Source organism: Barbus barbus (genome assembly GCF_936440315.1).
Source record: "Barbus barbus genome assembly, chromosome: 5".
Lineage (NCBI taxonomy): Eukaryota > Metazoa > Chordata > Actinopteri > Cypriniformes > Cyprinidae > Barbus > Barbus barbus.
The window spans coordinates 20354671-20376783 of record NC_136733.1 but is presented as its reverse complement, the minus strand read 5'-3'; the positions used below and the strand labels follow the sequence as shown (position 1 = coordinate 20376783).

General features: G+C 35.9%; 2 protein-coding genes across 6 annotated transcripts; one reads left to right on the top strand and one right to left on the bottom strand.

The window, feature by feature from the left end:
* Nucleotides 1–1934: 1934 nt before the first annotated feature.
* On the top strand, nt 1935–9040 carry LOC306869923 (protein O-mannosyl-transferase 1-like). Of its 5 annotated transcripts, none has more exons than XR_013784219.1 (20): nt 1935–2147; nt 2257–2384; nt 2489–2595; nt 2685–2735; nt 3508–3654; nt 3749–3854; nt 4016–4075; nt 4237–4330; nt 4411–4576; nt 4954–5074; nt 5183–5278; nt 6028–6120; nt 6307–6403; nt 6491–6583; nt 6894–7014; nt 7090–7187; nt 7271–7379; nt 7578–7609; nt 7778–7955; nt 8523–9040. XR_013784219.1 is itself a non-coding variant. In XM_079416873.1 (20 exons), the coding sequence occupies exons 2-20, from the start codon at nt 2266–2268 to the stop codon at nt 8695–8697; spliced, it is 2163 nt and encodes a 720-aa protein (XP_079272999.1). In that variant the 5' UTR covers nt 1935–2147; nt 2257–2265; the 3' UTR covers nt 8698–9040. The 5 variants fall into 5 exon arrangements, 4 of the variants coding, with proteins under 4 accessions (XP_079272999.1, XP_079272997.1, XP_079273000.1 ...); XM_079416873.1 differs by having other exon boundaries at nt 7271–7384; nt 7483–7609; XM_079416874.1 differs by having other exon boundaries at nt 1951–2147; nt 3603–3654; nt 7271–7384; nt 7483–7609.
* LOC306869922 (coiled-coil domain-containing protein 180-like) lies at nt 7995–21803 on the bottom strand. Its single transcript, XM_079416870.1, has 37 exons — nt 21549–21803; nt 21310–21443; nt 21145–21224; nt 20137–20246; nt 19858–19986; nt 19640–19750; nt 19464–19559; nt 19218–19381; nt 18877–18996; nt 18715–18794; nt 18516–18604; nt 18310–18429; nt 18050–18223; nt 17796–17911; nt 17527–17653; nt 17403–17445; nt 17191–17315; nt 16934–17121; nt 16447–16622; nt 15483–15663; nt 15239–15385; nt 14989–15133; nt 14785–14901; nt 14598–14696; nt 14434–14520; nt 14157–14344; nt 13858–13922; nt 13620–13728; nt 13324–13404; nt 13172–13241; nt 12934–13078; nt 11471–11631; nt 11106–11243; nt 10908–11019; nt 10256–10358; nt 10018–10159; nt 7995–9367 (listed from the first exon to the last, which is right to left on the bottom strand). The coding sequence occupies exons 5-37, from the start codon at nt 19903–19905 to the stop codon at nt 9233–9235; spliced, it is 4002 nt and encodes a 1333-aa protein (XP_079272996.1). The 5' UTR covers nt 19906–19986; nt 20137–20246; nt 21145–21224; nt 21310–21443; nt 21549–21803; the 3' UTR covers nt 7995–9232.
* Nucleotides 21804–22113: the final 310 nt, after the last annotated feature.

Below are 22113 nucleotides of genomic sequence, written 5' to 3'. Positions count from 1 at the left end.
GTCAAATTTGCCCATGGTACCTCACAAAGATTTGATATTCATCGTGGCATTAGGCAAGGATGCTCTCTCTCTCTCCTTTCATATATTTGTTAGTCACTCAAGTTTTAGCATCGCATATAAAAAGAAATCAATTTAATGGTATCAGAGCGTTAGGTGTACAATTTAAACTTAGCCAGTTTGCGGATGACAATGCAGTTTTTTTGAAAAATAAATTTGAAGTACCGAAAATAATTAGATATATTGAGGAATTCACTGGTGTTTCAGGCCTTAAAATTAATTTAGATAAATCTGTATTATTTCCCCTCAAAGATTGCTCCTCTTCAGAAATAGAGAATATTCCAGTTAAACATAAATTAACATATTTAGGTGTAATAATTTGTAAAAATTAAAAACAAAGGATTCAGTTAAATTTTGAACCAATGATTGAGAAAACTAAAATGAAATTAAATTTGTGGTTAATGAGGGACATCTCAATATTTGGGAGGGTATTATTGTCAAAGGCGGAAGGTATATCTAGATCTGTCTATACGTCATTATCGTTAGATGTGCCTCCCAAGATTATGAAAGATCTAGATCAGATTCTTTATAACGTTATTTGGAGAGAAAAAAACACATTATTTAAAAAAGGAGGTCATTTGTCATCCTAAAGAGCAGGGGGGCTGGAGGTCTTAGATTATAATACTCCCAATGACACTTTTTAAAATTAAGTGGTAGATAGAGTTTATGAAGAATAGAGAAAGTCCTTGGAATGCATTTGCTAATTCTATATTTCATACTCTTGGAGGCATAGATGTTTTGTCGAAATGTTATTTTTCTGTTGACAAAATTCCTGTTAAATTGGCCGGTTTTCACAGACAAGCCCTGTTAGCATGGTGTATAAGCACAATGTTTCACCCCACAACTATTTCATATGGTATAACAAGGATATATTATTTAAAAACAAATCTTTATTATTTCATATTTGGTTCAAGGAAGGTATTCATTTAGTAAGACATTAAGTTAACTCCCATGGGTACTTGTTGTTGTATACTGAATAATAACCAATAATTTAACCAAGAGCATTTGCTATTGTTTTTGACGCAATTCCAAAGAGTGTGATGTTACTTTTGAAAAACTGTATCTCAGAAGAAATCAGCATGGTTAATCATTGTGGAAACATTTTCATTGAAAATGTTGATGTTTAAGACAACAATGTAGTAATAAGATTATAAGGAATGCTCTTAATTGTTCTGTGTCCTTAACTGCAGCACGATTTATTTGGTAATATCTCTTGGGTTAAAGCATGGAAACTGACAAATATGTTTTGTATCAAAAACTAAATTAAGGAAGTGTCTTACAAAATACTTCATAGAATTTATCCTGCTAAGCACGTTTTGGGAAGATTTAAGCTTAACATTTCGTACCTGTGAATTTTGTGGTCAAGAAAAAGAAACTATTTTGCAAACTATTCTTTTTTTTTTTTTAATTTTTTCAATTTTATTGTATTTATTCAAGATTATTTTGGAAGGATTTGGAATTCTATATTAACAGAAAAATTATAGAAATTTGTATATTTGATGTACTTTGACGAAAATTTGAATTGTAAAGAACAACATATTATACATCTGTTTATTTTGTTAGGAAAATTCCATATACATAAGAAGAAGTGAGCTCAATGTAAACCAAATTTTGTACATTTTATAAATGACTTTAAATTATATGTAAATCTCTTGGAACAAACAAAAAAGCATTGAAAACATGTAATGCTCTTGATGTAACTCTCTTCCCTTTTTTCTCTCTCTTTTATTTTTCTCTGGCAGCTAATGTTTATTTGATCATGTGAATATGTAATAACTCTTGTTCTTGTGGCACTGAATAAATAAAGTATTGAAAGAAGAAGAAGAAGAAGAAGATAAAAAGGAATGTTTGAACATTTATTTTGAAATGTGGGCAGTACTGCCCGGAAACAGTAGAGCACATAGACTACTACATAGCACTGGTCTATTTACAAATGTGAGTGTTTTTACGGTGACGACTAAACCAGAGACACAGCTGTATATTTAAATATATATATAACTTATATATGTAGTCGCGAAAGCAGCAGTGTTGACCAATGATTGCGAAACTCTTGAGAAATTCACAACTAAGTTAAATCTAACTGGATCAAGGTAAATAAACTAACGTTACATGCATTTCCATAATAGGCGAATGCTTTTGCATGCCGGATCCTACGCGTTTGTATATGTATATAGTAATAACGGTAATGGATGTATGTAGCCAGGCAGCATGCAGTGTGTGAAACTGCCCCTCAGTGTGAGAGTGGAGATCAATCTGCTGCTGGTGGCAGTGACTGTTTCAGCGCTCGTGACCAGACTGTATGGCATTCACTTTCCTAAAGCTGTTGTGTAAGTCTTCCTTTAATTGCTCTTTTGAGATATTTTCATTCTTTTAATTTTGTGGATTAAAAGAAAATCACATGTGTATATATAATTTTTCCATACTGCTACAGGTTTGATGAAGTCTATTACGGACAGTTCCTGTCTCTGTACATGAAGCAAGTGTTTTTCATTGATGAGAGCGGTCCACCTTTTGGCCACTTGATACTAGCTTTAGGAGGTGAGAAGATTTTTGATTCATTATAAATTATATTCATGAACTAAGCCACTTTGTGTATATTTACTAATGCATATTATTTATCTTTGCAGCGTATTTAGGAGGATTTGATGGCAACTTTGTTTGGAACAGGATTGGAGCAGGTGATCATCTCATACAGGTTTATGTTGGGTTGACAGCCAAATAACTCTTCATATACAGACCTTCCAGTTTTTACTGTCTCTAAGCCAATTTTAGGGCCACTTGGTAGATGGTAGAGAGTCAGCGCACAGATATAGTGTTGCATTTTAAGTCTGGTCCAATACACTGCATATAGTACTTTATTAATGTATTTACATACTTTGCTATGATGCTTTCATTTCAAAGTCATTAATATAATCATTATTGATGCACATGGTCATATACATTGGATTTAATTTTGAGATGAGCAGTGAAACAAGACTTTAATTTTGAATTCATATTTTCACACTTTTTTTTTACACACACACACTATTGAGATCACACAGTAAATGGCGAATCCCATGCTCTAGACCAGTGGTTTTTAACATTTTTGACTTTAAGTCACCCCATTGTTTAACACCCCACATATTGATATCTAGTATTTATGCTGAAAAACTGGTTGAGGGCCACTAGAGCAAATGAAAACTATTATAGCACAGTCTTTCAGGCTGTTCTGACTAATGCAGTATTTTCTAGAAGTGATCAGAACCAGAAATGACAGATTTGCAATATCCTAGCAACCACCTAGCAAAGGTTACATTGCATCAAGCCACATGACACACTAAGACTTATAACTTAATAAACTGTTGTGAATGTTCAGGCAAGGCTTTGTCAAGACAACATTCGATTCCTTTTATTTTACATAACACGGGCATTAGTAATTGCATTACTCTTATTTATTTGGGTCTATTGTAGAATACACCAGTAATGTTCCTGTTTGGAGCCTTCGGGTAATACCGGCCCTTGCTGGTTCTTTTTGTATACCTCTTGCTTATCTTCTGGTGGTGGAGCTCGGATATTCCCATTCCTCAGCACTGGGGGCCTGTGTGCTCCTCCTCATGGGTAAGTGCTTAGAATATCATTTTCAAGTCATTGCCTAATAATGGTTTTTCCTGCCTGTTTCTGTAGGTTAAATAGTTTTGTTTCATTTTTACAGAAAACTCCTTGATTGTGCAATCACGCTTTATGCTGCTGGAGTCTGTTCTAATCTTTTTCCTGCTGTTAGCTGTATTGTCTTACCTCCGCTTCCACAAAGCACACAAGTAAGAATTGCTGATATCTGTTTTTGTCAGTCTCAGATCTGGATTGGATAAAAGCGTCTGCTAAATTGTAAATGGATTGTCTTGTCAGCCTTCTGTGACTGTAATGCTATTTGCACAAACTTCATGGTAATATATGTGTCATGTGCTCTCTCTTCTTTCAGTTCATCTTTTAGGTTGTTTTGGCTCGTGACCTGTGGGGTCAGTTGTGCATGTGGAATTGGGTATGTACAGTCATAAAGTTTTTTTTGAACATGCTTTTTTTAATTTTGTGAAGCACCACTGACGTTTTCTTCAGAACGTGCAAAAATCTAGTTTAACTTGCTCTGCAAATGAAATTTAAGTAGTGCCAAATGGTTGTTATCTTTTTTTGCTTGTTTTTCAGGGTAAAGTACATGGGTTTATTCACATACTTTTTATTGCTAGGCCTGGCAGCTGTACACACCTGGCATGTTATTGGAGATCGAACCTTAAGCCATGTGAGTTTTTGTTACCAAACATTGTTGGGTTTTACAGCACTATGATTTTGCACATTATGATTTTGGGTTCTGTGTGAAAGGGCAAAGTAGTGGTGCAGATTTTGGTTCGCTTCCTGGCTCTTGTGGTGTTACCCATCATCATGTACCTTGGTTTTTTCTACATCCATCTTACCCTGTTGTATCGCAGTGGACCACATGACCAGATGATGAGCAGTGCTTTTCAAGCAAGTCTAGAGGTACAGATCAGTTTCTTGGAAATTCAAAAGATTATGCTCGGTGAGAGTCACTTATGTTTAATGCCCACCAAGACAGCAGCATTTATTTGACCAAAGCACAGTAAAACAGCAATATTGTGAAATAATATTACAATTTAAACTGCTTTTTTTTTTGCAATTTTAAGCTGTTTTTATTTTAATATATTTAAAATGATAATTTATTCTTTTGATGCCAAAGCTGCATTTTCAGCAGCCATTACTTCACTGTCACATGATCTTTCAGAATCATTCCAAAAAATTTCGTATGATGTGCATAATGTATTTAAACAGATTTGGTTTAATCCAGTGTAATCGTCACCTATCTGAGTGGTCATCATTTCCTTTATTTCTCTCATTTCTCCTATAAAGGGCGGATCACTCGGGGACAGCCCTTGGATGTTGCATTCGGCTCACAGGTCACTCTCCGCACCGTGTCCAGTAAACCTGTTCCATGTTGGCTTCACTCCCACAAGGCTAACTATCCAGTCAGGTGAGACATCAGGACTCTTTCACAAAGCCGCAGGTTTAGGTTCAAGGTGACATAATCCTAAACAATCACATCTTCATGCTGATCTTTACTAATTATCTATGCTTAAAGGTATGAAAATGGCCGTGGTAGCTCCCACCAGCAGCAGGTGACTTGCTATCCTTTTAAAGATGTCAACAACTGGTGGATTATTAAACACCCTGGGTGGTATGTTGATTCAAAAGAATAGTTCACCCAAAAATAAAAAAAAATGCTGAACATTCACTGGCTCTCAGGGCATCGAAGATGTAGATGAGTCTGAGAAATTTAGAAGTGTACGGGTGCCGACATAATCAGAGTTCAGAAGCTTATAAAAACAATACAATAATCCACACGACCCCAGTCCATCAATTAACATCTTTTGACGTGAAAAGCTGCGTGTTTGTTTATTTTAACTTTTAACTGTCGCATCTGGCTGAAGTAACTGTCCATAATCCACAATAATGCTTCCTCCAGTGAAAAAGTCTATCCCCTGTTGTCCTCTCACATCAAAATCCACTGGCATATTGATTTAATCTAGACTTTTTCATTATTTTAGCCAGGAACCATGGTTAAGTTACAAAGTGTCTGATGAATTTATTACAAAGATTGAGCTTTTTGCATTAAGTGATGGACTGAAGTCGCGTGAATTTCTTAAAAATTATTATGATGTTTTATCAGCTGTTTGGACAGTCATTCTGACGGCACCCATTCACTGCAGAGGGTCACTAAATTTCTCCAGATCTGTTCCCAAGAAGAACAAACTCATCTACATTTTGGATGGCCTGGGGTTGAGTAAATTTTCACTCAATTTTTGGGTGAACTATCGCTTTAATAAATATAGCATTACTAAAAATTATTTAGTGAAGTTCATATGACCATATGTGGGCTGCAGCTAAATATTTGACATAAATTGTAATTGTAATTTTAAACCCCAGGCACAGTCTCGTGGTCAGCAGCCCACCCAGACCTGTCAGGCATGGTGCTATTATTCAGCTGCTACATGGAATGACCTCTCGCTACCTGAACACGTAATTCCACCATCATTAGATTTGTTAAAGTTACATTTTATTTACATTAATATCAGTTAAATACATTTTGTCAAATTATTTTGATAATTCATTATCAGTTAATAATTATAATGATTATAATATTTTTTGTAATCTCTTTAAGATTACAATAACCTTGCAATAACCTGTCTATGCTTTGTTTTCAAGACATGATGTTGCAGCCCCCATGAGTCCTCACTCACAGGAAGTGTCTGGCTACATAGACTTTAATGTGTCTATGCCAGCTCAGAATCTATGGAGAGTGGTAAGATCTGAGACCCGTAAGTCTATAATACACATTCACATTTACTCAAAATTAGTTTTACGATACATAATTTTCATTGCACTGTAGGACATAGTGAACAGGGAGTCTAATAGTGAGATCTGGAAGACAATTTTATCAGAGGTGCGACTAGTTCATGTGAACACTTCAGCTGTTTTAAAGGTTTGTATATTTGTACAATTTTTACAAATAAAAAGGTATACTAATATATATATGTGTGTGTGTGCAGGTATATCAATAGTGATTGTTGTATTGTATCAATATTGACTCACCCTCATGTTGTTCCAGACCTGTGTGACTTTCTGTCTTCCATGGAACCTAAGACATGCTGTTTTGACCAAACAAAAACTTGAGACATTTCCCAAAACAGTCATACAGCTTTAGAGCAAAATGAGGGTGATGACAGAATATGCATTTTTGGGTGGTGTCTCTTTAAAAGTGTTATTTATACCTGTTCTGTAATGTTCTGCAGCTCAGTGGAGCATCTCTGCCGGAGTGGGGTTTCAAACAGCTGGAAGTGGTTGGGGATAAGATTTATAAAGGCTACCAGCAGAGCAGCATGTGGAACGTGGAGGAGCATCGCTATGGCAGAAGTATGAAAATTAACATCCGTGTATGTTTTCATATTGCTTTTGTGTTCTTCCTGGATTTAACCCGCATTTATACAGGTCAGGAACAGAAGGAAAGAGAGCTCGAGTTGAAATCACCTACCCACAGCGACATCAAGAGAAACCTCACTTTTATGGCCAAATTTCTTGAGCTGCAGGTGAATATTAAAAATGAATAATGGTCATGATGTCAATCATCAGGAAAGCCATTTAGGGCTGTTGTTGTATGTTTGAGTAACAGTGGAAGATGCTGACAGTAAAGAATGAAGAGTCTGAGCACAAATATAGTTCATCACCTCTTGAATGGATCACAATGGATACCAACATTGCATACTGGCTTCATCCTTTAAGTAATGTATGTCAACATCTTTCTGTTGCTTTTTCTTTCTTTATGTCTTTGTGTTTGACAGAATTATAATGGGGCTAATCTGATCTTTTCTATTTTGAATACAGGCACAAATTCAGCTGATTGGGAATATTGTTAATTGGACCATTGCAAACCTTTCACTGGTTGTTTACTGTCTTATGTTTCTAACCTATTTACTTAGACGACGGAGGAAAGTTGAAGATATTCCTCAAGGTTTGTGCCTGGAAGTACTGCCATATGATGGGAGACGTTGCACAAGGAAGTTTAATATTGGGGAAAGAGTTTATTCTCTGACATTAACTGTGAGCAATAATAATAGAGATGTTTGCTTCACCATCACCTTTCATCATCTGTTCTTTTCCCGCTTTTTCTTTCTCTTAGACTCTTGGGTGCAGCTGGTTTTGGCTGGTGTCATTTGTTTTGGAGGCTGGGCAGTGAATTACCTTCCGTTCTTCCTAATGGAGAAGACTTTGTTTCTGTATCACTATCTTCCAGCACTCACCTTCAAGATCTTGCAGATACCTGTAATCATAGAGCACCTGTACATCCATGTATTGAGGTAAAAGTTCTAATTTCTGTCTGAAAACCATCAGTGTTTGGGGTTGGTAAGATTTTTAATGTTTTAGAAAGAAGTGTCTTATGCTCACCAATTATATAAACAGTGCAAACAATAATAATGTGAATATTATTACAATTTACAATAACTGTTTTGTATTTGAATACATTGTACAGCAGTCATTACTCGTCTTAGTCACACGATCCTTCAGAAATCATTATAATATGCTGATTTGCTGCTCAAGAAACATTTCTCATCATTGTTGAAAACAGTTGTGCTGCTTAATATTTTGGAGCAAACAATGATATTTTTTTACAGGATTCTTTGATAAATAGAAAGTTTAAAAAACAGTATTCGTTTAAAATAGAAATCTTATATGTCATTATGAATATTTTTTGGTTAATTTGATGCATTCTTGCTGAATAAAAGTATTGATTTGTTTAAGAAAATGTTACCAACTCAAGACTTTTGAATCAAGGTGTATGTGAATGAAACCTGTATCTTTATCATTGTGTCACACCAGTGGAAATCACGTCTATGCTGATATCTGTATGTCATGCTGTTTCTCAGCTCCCCAGCTCAAAGGAAAGCATTTGGTGGTGCTATTCTGGCAGTCCTTTGTTCAGTATACGTGTCCTACCACAACCTGAGTCCTCTGACCTACGGACAGCCAGCATTATCATCAGACGAGCTTGCTGCACTGCGCTGGAGAGAGAGTTGGGATATTCTCCTAAGAAAACGCTGAAATCCATTAAAAATGGGAGCTTCAGTAAGTTCACGATGATGTGAGATGGTAGTGCTGCTAGCTCTCCAGAGATCTGTGAAATATAGTTTCTAGGGTCTAGAGTACCCAAACTTAAAAATGTGAAAAACTCTTGCTGCTCAATCTCAAAACTCTAAACCAAATGGACTGTAAAGCACTATTTAGCGCTTACCTGTTTGTATGACAATTTTATTAATTTTATTGTTTTAGGGGCTTGTAAAACTTATAAGATGTGTTGCATTTATTAGAATTTGCTTTTATTTAATCCTTGCACAACACTAACCAATTCAACTTGAAAATATGGAATAAACATTTTTATATCATCAAACTTTGTATAAGCCTATTCATAGCAGCCATTATTTTAATCCTTGCATGAATCCAACAATATGGAACAGATAGGCGTGTAAATGTTGAGTTAGCACAGTTGAAAATCCATGTAGTGTAGTGCAGTGCCCCTTCTCTTTGAGGGTGTTTAATGCCCCGGCTTAGATTGTCAGTGTTCATAAATGTCTCACGGTCATTCAGAGTTGAGTGAAGCGAGGGTTTTTAGCTGACTCTGCCAGTGGTCATGCCACTGCTGCAGCTGTCTTTCCTGAGCGTCACACTTTCTTTGGGCTTTGAACAGCTCCTCCTGAACCCTCTGCCCATAGTGCTGGGGGAAGATTTAACAGTTGCACAAGCAGAATACTTTTTTAAATATATTTACTTATGTTCATATTCTTGTTCTTCCAGAAATGAAAATTGTCATCATTTACTCACCCTCAAGTTGTTCCAAACCTGTATGAGTTCCTTGAGTTCTATCTACAGTTGATGGTAGCCACCGACTTCCATAGTATGGAGAAAAAACAAAAAATAAAAATACTATGGACGTCAGTGGCTACTGTCAACTGTTTGGTCACCAACATTCTTTAAAATAACTTATTTTGTGTTCAACAGAAGAAAGACACTCATACAGGTTTGGAACAAGTTAGAGGGTGAGTAATGATGACAGAAGTTTCATTTTTGGATGAACTATTCCTTTAAAATTCAACCTGCAGATCTTTAGGTGCAAATCAAAATTAAAACAAAAAAAGGCTACACCTTGCAAATTACTAATGCATGATTTGACAGGCCTCTGAACGGATAAACTAGCATGTCGCAGCCTCATTTGATATGTAGGCACTTTACAGCTCCAATAGAGCTCATTTACAGCTGTTGTATGTTGATCCTGTTGTACTAAGCACAAAAGACTATTTCATGCTCTTATCAGGCACGTTTAGACAAGAACTAATTTTATATCCAGCTCATTTGAGATGAACTTACCTCATGCACTGCGTCTCGCTCCTCAATGGCCTTAAGATGCCCTAGTGTGGTTTTAGCAGTTGTGATGGTGGCCGTTTCCTGAGATTGTTTATGAAATGAGCTGCCATCAGTGGATCCAAAATAACAAATGCCTGACCATGTTCTACAAAACAACACATGCACTTCAGCATTTAACATTCATATTTAATGTCCCATATACAATTTAAAAAAATGGTGCTTGAGTGCAGTATTTCCATACCTGCTGCCTTTCTGCATCAGAGTACTGCTCGTGTCTTCCAGCAGAACGTCAGTTTGTGTTTGGCGGATAAGTGTAGTAATATTCGCTTTCTTTTGTTCAGCATCTGCTTTTCCAAAAGACATTCAGATTTGAGTCAGTAAATTAATGATTATTGTAAGGAGTGTTGCAGAAGATTGTCTTTGAAAGTAACGTGTTAGACTATTGTGTTACTTCTAAAGAAAATAACCAGTTTCATTGTTACTTTTTATGGAGAGTATGTTTTATAAAAAGTTTTTCCCCCACATTTATAAATCTGTCAACAAAAGATAAGCTTTAAAGTCTCATTGCAGTTCCCTGCCAACATAAAAGCTTTATGATTACTATTATTTTATAGCCATATTGCATAGGGAAAAAACAGGTTCCTTCTTTTTTTTGTCCTTAGCTGATAACATGCCTGAAAGACCTATTCACACAAAAAACAATGCAATAAAATTGTGCATATATATACAAATACTTATTTTTTCAGCAAACACATAAAAATAAATCTAATTACCTATTTCCCAAAATTATAATCATATTTCTTATTATGTGTCAACACCAATACTGATCGTAACCATATCAAACCTGTGCTGTGGCACCATCTACATTTCCATCCATTAATTCATAAACTTACATCCCACTTGAACCTCATGAATGGTTATGAGGTTATCGAATTGGAAGAGCAAGGTCTCAGCCAACCTGGCAAGAGCAGTGACAAATTCCTCTGCATTTTTGAGAGCACAGGCCTTTCCAGAAACAAGAAGACCAAGTTTAACTTTTGTGATTAAAAAAAAGCATAACAGAAATTAAGTTAAAGCACCAAGTCTTTAACCTGAACTTCCTGTCTGGTATTCTGGATGGCTTGTCTCCGCTTTGTCTGTCTCTCCTCCTCTGCCAGCACCAGTTGCTTCAGTTCTGTCTCACGGGCCGGATGGCTCAGACGAACACGCAACTGACCACTGTGCTCCCTCTATGACAGCAGGCCACAAAATAGGACAAACCTGGTGACCTATTCTTTATGAATAGCTACAGGTTCATGTGTGCAATACTTTGCAAATATCTGAAGTAGATAATAGTACTCTTTCACTGTGACAGTTTAATACCTTCCCCAGAGTGACTACATGGGAGGAACTTGATAGTAATGGATGATAGAATAATTCCTCTGCTCTCAACATTGTTCTGCATTTGTTCACATACCCTCTTTTGTTCACCTTGCTGCTGAGCTAGTTGAAACTGGTGTTGAATTTCTGTCATGTTTTGCGTCAGCTCCTCAAGGTATTGGTCACTTAATTTAGAAAAAAGCTTCTCAGGTACGCTGGACAGAATCTCTTCACTGGCCTTCAACTGCAGCTGAAATTCTACACAGAGCAAAAAGTATCACATATTGTCATAAATATTAAAAATGCACATTGTTTTGTCTTGTAATCAGATCTCTGTTATTGTTATTACAGGATTGCAAGGTATCCTATGGTACTGATATTTCAAAACATTGTATTTTACCTGTCCGTCATTATCTTTTCCAAACCTGTATGAGTATTTTTCTTCTGTTGAACAAAAGAAGATATTTTGAAGAACCAAACAGTTGCTGGTCCCCACTGACATACACTATATTGCCAAATGTATTGGGACACCCCCTTCAAATGAACAGGTTTGGTACAAATCTTAATGTTTAAGCATATAATGATATTCTAGGGAATTGTGTGCTTCTAATTTTATATCAACAGTTTGGACAGGACCCTTTTCTATTCTAACGTGCCAATGCATCTGCGTATAAGGCAAGGTTAAAAAATAAAGGATTGATTGAGTCAGTGTGGAACAACTTGACTGGTCTGCATAAAGCCAAGTCCTAATCCCAGCTGAACACCTCTGGTGTAACCCATCACCAAACACCAATGACTTGTACATATGTGTACTGTCATTTTAGACACTTTCACAACTGTTGCAACAGAGATTGAAATAAAATTTTTAAATACCTGAACTATGTTTTCATCTTTGTTGTCACAGTTTTGGAAATGCCTTTTTCTGTTCTAAAGAAGGGGGTGTCACAATACTTTTGCCCATATAGTGTATGTACACGTCACTGGTGTTTTTGGCTTAAGGTCTGCATTTAAAGTCACACCAGAGGTGTTCAGCTGGGATCAGGACTTGGCTTTAAGCAGACCAGTCAAGTTGTTCCACACTGACTCAATCAATCATTTATTTTTGAACTTTGCGTTATACACAGCGGCATTGTCAGGTTAGAATAGAAAAGGGTCTTGTCCAAACTGTTGCTATTAAATTAGAATTCCCTAGAATATTATTATATGCTTAAACATTAAACATTGTACTCATGAAAATTACTAAAGTAGTCAAACCTGTTCATTAGAAGGGGGTGTCCCAATACTTTTGCCAATATAGTGTATATAGTATTTGTTAGTAGTAATAGTAGTTTGGTTACCCACATTTTTCAGAATATCTTCTTTTGCGTTCAGCAGAAGAAAAAAAAAATTCAAACACAATCAACTTGAGGGTAAATAAATGATGACAGAAACAGTGACCTTTGACGTCAGACTTAACAAGTGAATAGTATCATCAAACTGTGACATCATCGTGATAAATGCATTGTAATTGGTCAACGTTTTTGCCTAAGTAACATTTTGGACAATATCTCATGGGTTAACCTTGCAGACAGCTGTTGTGGTAATCATGTGACTGGCTCTGGTAGATAAGAAGTCTTTTGTGAATCTCCTCTGCACACTGATCAAATGTCTCCTGCAGTTGCTCAGGCCGAGTGATAGGGCGGCGCTCTTTCTTCTTATAGAACTCCTGATGGTGACACATAGCTCAGTCCAAAATCAACTGTTTTAACACCTTATTTGCATAAAACAGATTGACACTCTTAATATTTTTTCATAGTACCTCTGCCACCAAGAGGAGAATATCATTGGCTTTCCACAGAATACTGGTGATTGAAGCTTTAAAGGGAACACTGAGAAATGCAAATATTCAGAGAACATGAAATTAACATGGGAAAAAATATATATAAAATAACAGCCAGCAAATGCTCTGACCTGTCCTGCTGCTCTTCGGGTTTTGAGCCAAAAATAAGGAACTTCTTATCAAAGCGGTTGGGTTTGGAGAATCTCCTTAAACTGAAAGAAATGTTTCAAAGAAATTATAAAACATTTTGTTTCATAAATGTCTATTTTATATGATCACTAAATGGAAAGTATGCAAATTATTACAGATCGTTTTATATGTGTCCAGATTTGTTTTATTACTATATTACCACTAGAAGAGAGACAGGCACTTCTCTAATGGTATTTCCTAAATTCCTTTCTCTCTTGTCATATCTGAAATGTCAAACCTCTGGGTGGTCATTGACTCCACTGACTTTCTGCGCAGAGTCTCTATTCCAGATTGACTGGGGCTCTTTCCTGACCTCCAATCTGATCCAATAGGTGAGTTTAACCTAGCTGAAGCCAAATAATTTACAATATTTAAAAGAAACCACAAAAAGTAGTCACAGATGAGTGTAAAAAGGCAAACTAATAACACCACAACAGCCGTATTACTGTAAATGATGAGGACATAAACAATCCAACCTGCTGAAGGGCGTCTTTCTATTGGGTCAAAGTTTGCCTCCTTGAGGTCTTGTGCTTTGCCTACCCTGTTAGCAGGAAATAGACATTATGTATGTCATGAGAAGTAGTTTATTTCCTAATTTTTCCTCATTCAACACGTCACGTGTTCCTGTTTGAGGGCATTACAAATAGTCGTCCACAACAAAACCAATGACACAAATGAACTGAATGAAAAATCGAATCACTTCAGTGGAATTGAGTCACTTATGTTGGTGAACGTGAACAATGTTGGTGAACATTTTAAATTTAAGGCCACTGACTTGAGCAGGCCTTTGATAACCCCCACCGCCGCATCATCCAGGAAGGACACCCCAATGCGGCTAGGATGGAGCAGGCCGTCTCCATCTGGACTGCCTGTTTTTTCCTGTATACGGGACCTAGGGCGAGCTGCAACTGCAAAAGCCCCCTGAAGTGGAGTATGTGGTCGGGGGACAGCCATAGAGGCATCCTATAAAAATGATATCAAACTATTATCATCCATTTCTATAGGGATTACATTTCAACATGCATATAGCATCAGAATGTGTAATGCCATACCAAGAAGCAGTCAAGGTACTGGCACCTCTTCTTTAGTTCCTCCATCAAAGAAGTTGTTAAACTGGTTATCTCCACTATGGTTACAATCTACAATAGAAACTGTTTTCTGTAACCAGTATTATAATGCCATAAATGTGAATCTAATAATGTATTAGAGCATTTACCTTCTTTTTGGAGCTGGATTGGTCATACTCAGCAGTCATTTCCTTTAAATTACACAGCATGCTGTCAATCGCCTTTTTCTGCATGTTACTCTTAAAAGCCTAAGCAGACAATTACAAATTCAACAGATTATGAACAGCAGACAGAGGGATGGAAATGAAATAAGATTAAATTATATACTTAAAATACCTCGCCTCTGATCTGGACCCGTGTATTTGTAAAAATTTGTTGCATTTTTTCAAGAAACTTCAGATCGATAGCAAGAAAACTGAATTTTTCCTCAAACTTCCTGAGTATATCCTTGGCCTGAGGAAAAATGGATTCTCACTGTAACTTCCTGTCCAATTAATAATTCTTTAATGTTTGCTTTAATAATAAACCTTTAATCTCTACCCGCTCCAGACACTTTGTTTCTCTTTCTTCCATGTCCTGTATTATGGCCCACTCTGCAGAATCAATACGCTTGTCCATTTTTTCCAGATGTGAATGAAATACTTCAATTTCTTGGGGTGTAAAATTCCCACCCTCAGAAAACAATCTTGTGAAAATACATCAATGATTAATAATATATTCTAATTTTATATATAAATTCACTGTGAAACAACACTTATAATTACTTATACAGAGAATGTCAATGACATACTTGAAAGATCTCATTATCTGAACGTTTGAGTCCTTAAGGGCCTCCAATCTGAACTCTGTCTTCTGTCTTAAATCTCTTTGTAAAGTCTGGATGATATTGATGTGCTTGTTCAGGTTGGTTTGAAGCAAGGTACGAAGTTTATTTATCCTGTGAATAAAAATGGCCAGAATAAGTGTGAGATTGTGATTGTGTATAAACTGTACACATAATTACCAATATACATTGTTTATTTTCATTCATTTACTTTTCGGAATTAGTGGCCAGGGTAAAATCTTTCTCTCTGTTGTATATTTGCATTAGGAAGTCTTCCGTCAGTTTATTTTGCTGGATCTGTAACTCCTGTACTTCTGTCCGGCAGCCTTCTAGGACGTTCAGTATACCCTTGCAGTGTCGTTCCATGCGTCCTCGATGTAGCACTAGTTCAGCTGGCCAAGTAACAAACAGAGTTATGAAATGTCAGATTGCAACATTTTACTTCTCTCTTGTTAAATGTAGTACGCTTAACTGTACTGAATGTGCACTTAGTGTGCTTCAAATATTAAAGGTATATATTTTTTTTAAAAGTACTTATAATATTAATTAAGGCCACTTAAGGAGAGTACACTCTCTTAAAACACTTATGTACACTTTTTACATGCACTTTGTCATATTGCAATTTAAAGGTTTTACTTTAAAATGTTTTAAATCATATTTTAATCTTTTGTTATGATTTAGAGAAGTACACTTATTTTGATGTGTTTACAAACACACTAAAGCACACTTGATTTTAATTTGAATTATAGTATGTTATTCAATATTCAATTTAACGAAAATATTTTTGAATGTACTAAATTGCAACTTTGTCATTACAAATGTGAAAATACAAATATATTTAAACACATGACATACAAGTTTCAATAGAAATTAAATGACATTTTGGTTTACCATGAACGCTTATGAGTAAATTCAACAGCACACTTTCAAAGGGAAAAAAACAAAACAAATTTACCAAGCAAATCCTACTCAAGTATATCAAAAAAGATTTTATGTTTGAAAACATTACATTCAGTTATATTATTATTATATAATAATGATATTACTGTAATAAGTACTCTTTTTTTATATGTATGGTAAAGCATGCTTGTTTTTCACATGAGCTGTTATACTACTCCAAGTAAGTAAAAGCCAAAATGGCTTTAGATGTGATGAGGGGTCAAAACAAAACAAACCTGCTCTGACATTGTGAATGTCCACCTCTATTCTTGCAGCACGAGGTTGGTGGAGCTGTAGGCGAAGATCCATCTCAGCTTTCAGTTTCTCTTTCTTGGCTTCCACAACAGTGGTAGTGTTGGTTAGAGTAATATGAAACCTCTCTTCCAGATGGCTGAAAAATGTTTGTCTTACACTATGATGGAGCAACAAAACAGAGGTTTTTCAGTATTAATTTAATTCTTTGTTACCCAAAAAAACTAGACAATAATATAAGGTAAACTGAAAGAACTGCAAGAAGTAAATTATATTAAAGAGAACATGGATTTTTTTTTATATTGCACAATTTTCATTTCAGGTTCAAACACTCTAGCTTCTGGCTTTCGTTTTGTTGATTGTAAGTAGCCTATATTGTTTTCGAACAAATCAGTGGAAGAACACATGATCATGACACAAGACATCACTATGAAGGATTATTCCATTCAATCATTTCTACTGTACACTTACTCTTTTAGCAATTCAACAATGAGAGCCTTTGGGTAGAAAACCAGATCGGTTTCCTTAAGGTCTGTCTCCTGTTCCTCATCGTGGGTAGTGTGAAACCCATAACAGCTGTACACATTTCCTTTTGCAGTAGTGAGAGTCTCTTTGGTTTGAGAGACTGAAAATTCTAAAACCTTACAATCTTGGCCATCCTACAAAAAGAGGAAATTACATATTTAAGTAGACACAAAATAAAAGGGGCAAGTTGTATGTGTCATTACCATTGCACTGGACAAGCTGAATGTTGAGCTTCCTTGATTGTTGAAATGTGGCTTTTGTGCGCCTCTGTGTTTCACCTCAAATTCTGCCTCCAATCTTTCATTTTTAATATTTGTCATGCTTTGACCTGAGTAAATGCCAAAATAAGCATGACAAATGTGTGGTTCAGAGGCAACAGAATAATACAGTTCCTCGAAGTTAGTTTTCAACTCACCAAGTTTAAGAGAGGGATAAAGTTGGCAAAAATCCTTTGGGTCCTGTAATGAAAAATTGTTATTTTAACAAAATCTGTCTGTAAACAAACAGAGATAGCAGCATTGTTCTGGTTGAATATGTACCTGGCCATAAATCTCTTTGACATTAAAGAATTGGCTGACAGAATGACTATATGCTTGTAATTCCTGCAAGACTAATGATGGGTAGGACTCCACAGTTTCAACTTCCTCTTTATAAATGTTCATATACCTTAAGAACAAAACAGGAAAAGGATTTACAAAAATGTGCAGGTTTTCATTATTTTGTTGATTTTTTTCTATTTATAGTGAAGTTCAGATAGCTTAATGAACAAACAACAAAAAAAAACCAAAGAAATCTCAATGTGTGTTACCCATTCTTAACCTCTTCCAAATAGTTTAGTGTCTTCTTTAAAGAGGCTTTCAGAGCCTCGTCTGAGCTTTCCTGCCTGAGTTTGTCCAACATCATATCCAGCTGAGCCTCTTTCCTCTGTAGTGTGAGACATTTGACAGCTTATATCCATGTTCAAACATGTCAAGGTGTGAAATGTTACAAAATACTGCCAAAAAGATGAATATTACAAGCATTACTTATGAGAAATGTACAAAACAGTTAACAAAATCTTGCCTGGTTCTCTTGTTCGTGGATTTGAGTGAGGGACTCCAGTGAACGTTGTAGCTGCTGTTCTCTGTTCAACATGCCTGCACAGTAGTTTTCCCACAGCTGAGCTGCCCCACACATTAACTTGAACAGGCACTTACTGTCATAAGCTGCGGTTTTGGCTAAACACTCAAAAGCTTTCTGTAAAAATGTTAAAGTACACAATATAACATGATAGTCCAGAAATGGAGAGATTTCATTTAAAGCATTGAGGAAACGATATTTACATCAAGTTTTTCCAAATAGACCTCAGTTTGTGATTGGCGCTGGCCAATGAGAGGTAGTATCTCCATGTTAACAATATTCTGTATTTCATCTGAGGTGAATCCGTATGTGGACACATCTGTCTGTGTGTAAAGAGTCGAGAATATTGTTGCATTTCTGTAGTGCTTTGACAATCAAGACAAATGAGAAAGCACAAGTTATTTCTCACCTTAAAGAGATCAACCTCTGCCAAACATAATTGCCAGTTGTTCTCAAAGCTTTTATGAAGTTTTTCCATTGTGGCAACGTGAATACAATCTGAAGAAATGGAACATAGTGAGGAATTTTTTAAAGCGCACAAAGTGACGAAGAGCACATATTACCATTTTATAGTGCTGGATTACTGTAATGAGAACCACATTTCTGACCTATTTGCTCATTGATGACAGACAGTGTTGAATACCACTCTGCAACTGATGACTTTGAGATTCTTGGAGGGGTCATGTCTCTTGATATGGGGCAGAAAATGTTAACTAACATTCACTGAGGAAATGCCGTGTAATTCTAGAAATCAGTGTTTCATTTCTCACCTAATCATCTCCAGTGTTTGGATGCGTTTATCACTCTGTGTTTTCTGATCTGACTTCAAAGTGCTCAGAGTATTTTGAATGTTTTTAGGGTTCCGAATGTGAGGGCTGTTCATAACGTCTCTGCAGGAAGAACATAAATATGGGTATATGTTGTATTTTAGATAATATAATTCCCCTGTACGATATTCTGGTGGCCCTGGAAGGATTCTTAACTATCGTAACCAACAAAACTCCCATTGCCAACTATTCTCATCAGACGGATCATGTACTTTGTTGGTAAAAAATATGCCATTACTTTTCTGTCAAGGGAATTCTCACAATTTTTTTAACATCAGACCTACCTGAACCGGGTAACTGCGTCATTAAGTTTTATTTGTTTCCAATCTTGGTGCTTTTCCTCCCATCTCAGCCTTTGGAAAATGTCCATCTGCAAATGTTTCTCCATCAAATTCAAGCACAGTTTGGCCAAAGCACGTCGATTTGCTAGCAGAGCTTGGTTTATCATCTGTGGAAAACATGGATTCTTTACAAAAGAACAAAACTACTAAAAACATACAAAAACATATTTGTCATGTAGAATATACTACCATGGCTTCACTGTCAATCAGTCTGTGGATATCACATGGCATCAAATAACTGATTTTCTCCAGTTTTGTGGTGGACTTTCTCAATAATGCTGAAATCTAGGAAAGAGGGACAAATAGGCAGTGTACTACTCTACTGACTCTGGGAACATATGCTTTACATAATATAGACCACATACCATAGCTTTTCTATCAGATTCATATTTGGTATATATCTCATCTAACTCTTTAATCCACTTTCTTTTCAAGGAAGATTCATAGCAGACTTTGTTCCAGATGTCATGCATGTCCTTTATAAGACAAAGGATGAATAACACTTGAGTGATCCTAAACTCATTTACTTACAAATACTGAATTTGAGAAATTGCAAGTATTGTATATGACATTTGGTCCTCACCTGATAGCTGTGTGCTGTCAAATCAGAGATGTTTTCAATCTTTTGCATAAGGTTTTCAATATTGTCATTATGCTCTGACAATCTGAGAAGGATATCCTTTCCTATCTGTCTGAATAACGGTTAAAAACCCTAAATGCAGATATATCACAGTATAAGGTACCTTTGAGAGATATAATTAGTAAAACTGTCATAGTGATTATACACTAGATGGATAATAGATTAACTGGACTCTACATAAGAATGAACACATTTTGGCAATACACATATAGGTGTGTGTACCACACTGATGCTGGAGAGTTCTGTCTGCAACTGACAAACAGCTTCGTTGTGATCCCTTCGCCTTTTCTCTGCAAGACGATCAATAATGTCTGAGTTTTTTTTCTCCGGAACTACAGACAAAACAGAATCATGATAGATTGATTTTTTATTGTATATATTATTATTGAAAATCAATTTGGCAAACATGTCTTATTATGAGTTTCTTTATTGTTTATTTCACTGAAAATTAACAAATGCAGGTTGAACAAATGTTTGTTTTGCCTACACTACCATTCAAAACTTTGGGGTCAGTAAGATTTTTTTTTTAAATAAACACTTTTAAGTAGCAAGGACACATTGACAGCAATGACATTCATAATGTTACAAATAAATAAATGCTGTTCTTTTGTACTTTCTATTCATCTAACAATCCTGAAAAAAGTATTATGGTTTTTACCAAAACATTATGCAGCGGCAACTGTTTTCTAATTGATATTCAGATGTGTTGGTCTGTCGTTGGACTAGGAAATGCATATTAAAACGATTTATGTGATGCTGAAGACAGGAGCAATGGCTGCTGAAAATTAAGCTTTGTCATTACAGAAATAAATGACACTTTATAATATTTTCAAACAGAAAAAAAGTTATTTTAAATGTTAATAGTATTTTAGAATATTAGTACAGTTTTTTGAACAAATAAATGCAGCCTTGGTGAGCATAAGAGACTTCATTCAAAAACATTTTAAGATATTGTATATTGCATTACAAAAAGAGAACAAGTATTACAAACATTAATTGTCTCCTATTCCTATGTTTGGATGTACAGGTAACACTTTATTTTACGGTGTCCTTGTTACACGACATGTTTCATGCACTAATAATAAGAGTAAATTCTACATAATTACCAGCAACTTACATGCTGTTCATTACTATTACTCAGTACTTATTGGTGTGATTACACTGTAGCAAAAATGGCTTGAAGAAAAGAAAAGACTTTTATGTTGCAAACAGTCATCACTAAGTTCTCACCAACAGTGTCTGGAAGACCCCAAACCTCCTCACTATCATCCTGGTCCTCATTTCTTTTTCCACCAGAGTAAAGTGTGTTCCTATCAAACAGGGCACTTTTAATTAGCATTATGTCTTTAAATTGAAATCAAATTGGCATCTTGAGCAGCAGCAGCAGCATCATACCGTGTGGTGTTGTTGAGCGTCTCATTGAGCTGCTGTGATGCGGAGTCTGCCGCGTCTCCACTGAGCAGACAGTAGTCGCCCTCATCCCCGACTCGCTTCCTCCGCGAGTCAAAGAGAGCCAGAGACAACTGAACCTGACCACGACCACACCAATATCAACATACGCTCAGTGCTGCCTTCAGGCATCAACAATATGTAAAAACGCATATTTACCGTTCAGACACTATGAATACTATTACCTGAGCGTCAAACATCTGCCGGTAAACTTTCCCACTGGGAAGCACACGCGTGTCTGCCATTGTAGCTACGGAATAATATGCTTATGTTTCAGTCAAAATAAAACTATATCGAAATAAGTGAGAAATTATAGGGCGGTTGGTCCATTATAAGAGTTTTCAACACAATTATCTGCGTATTATGCAAATACAAATAACTTAATTCATGGAAGCGTTCACTCAGGCCTGCCCTTCACCTCAGCGTTTTCTTGTTGCTATGGCAGCCACACAGGTGACGCAGGCGGAGTAAAAAGTCCAACCAACGGTGAGGTCAAGTGGCGTGTTCGGTCCAATCAAATTTCCCAATCAAACGTAGTAAAAAAAAATATCGTACATATTTAGTTAAACATTTTTTTTATTTTGCCGTTGATAACAAAACAAAACAGTTATATACATATATATATATATAATACTGTATTTTTATTTTACACACCATTATAATTTCACAAAAAAGTTCATAGAAAAATAATTAGAATATCCCATTCATACAGTATAATTCATGCCCTTATATGAGAAACTAGAGATAACT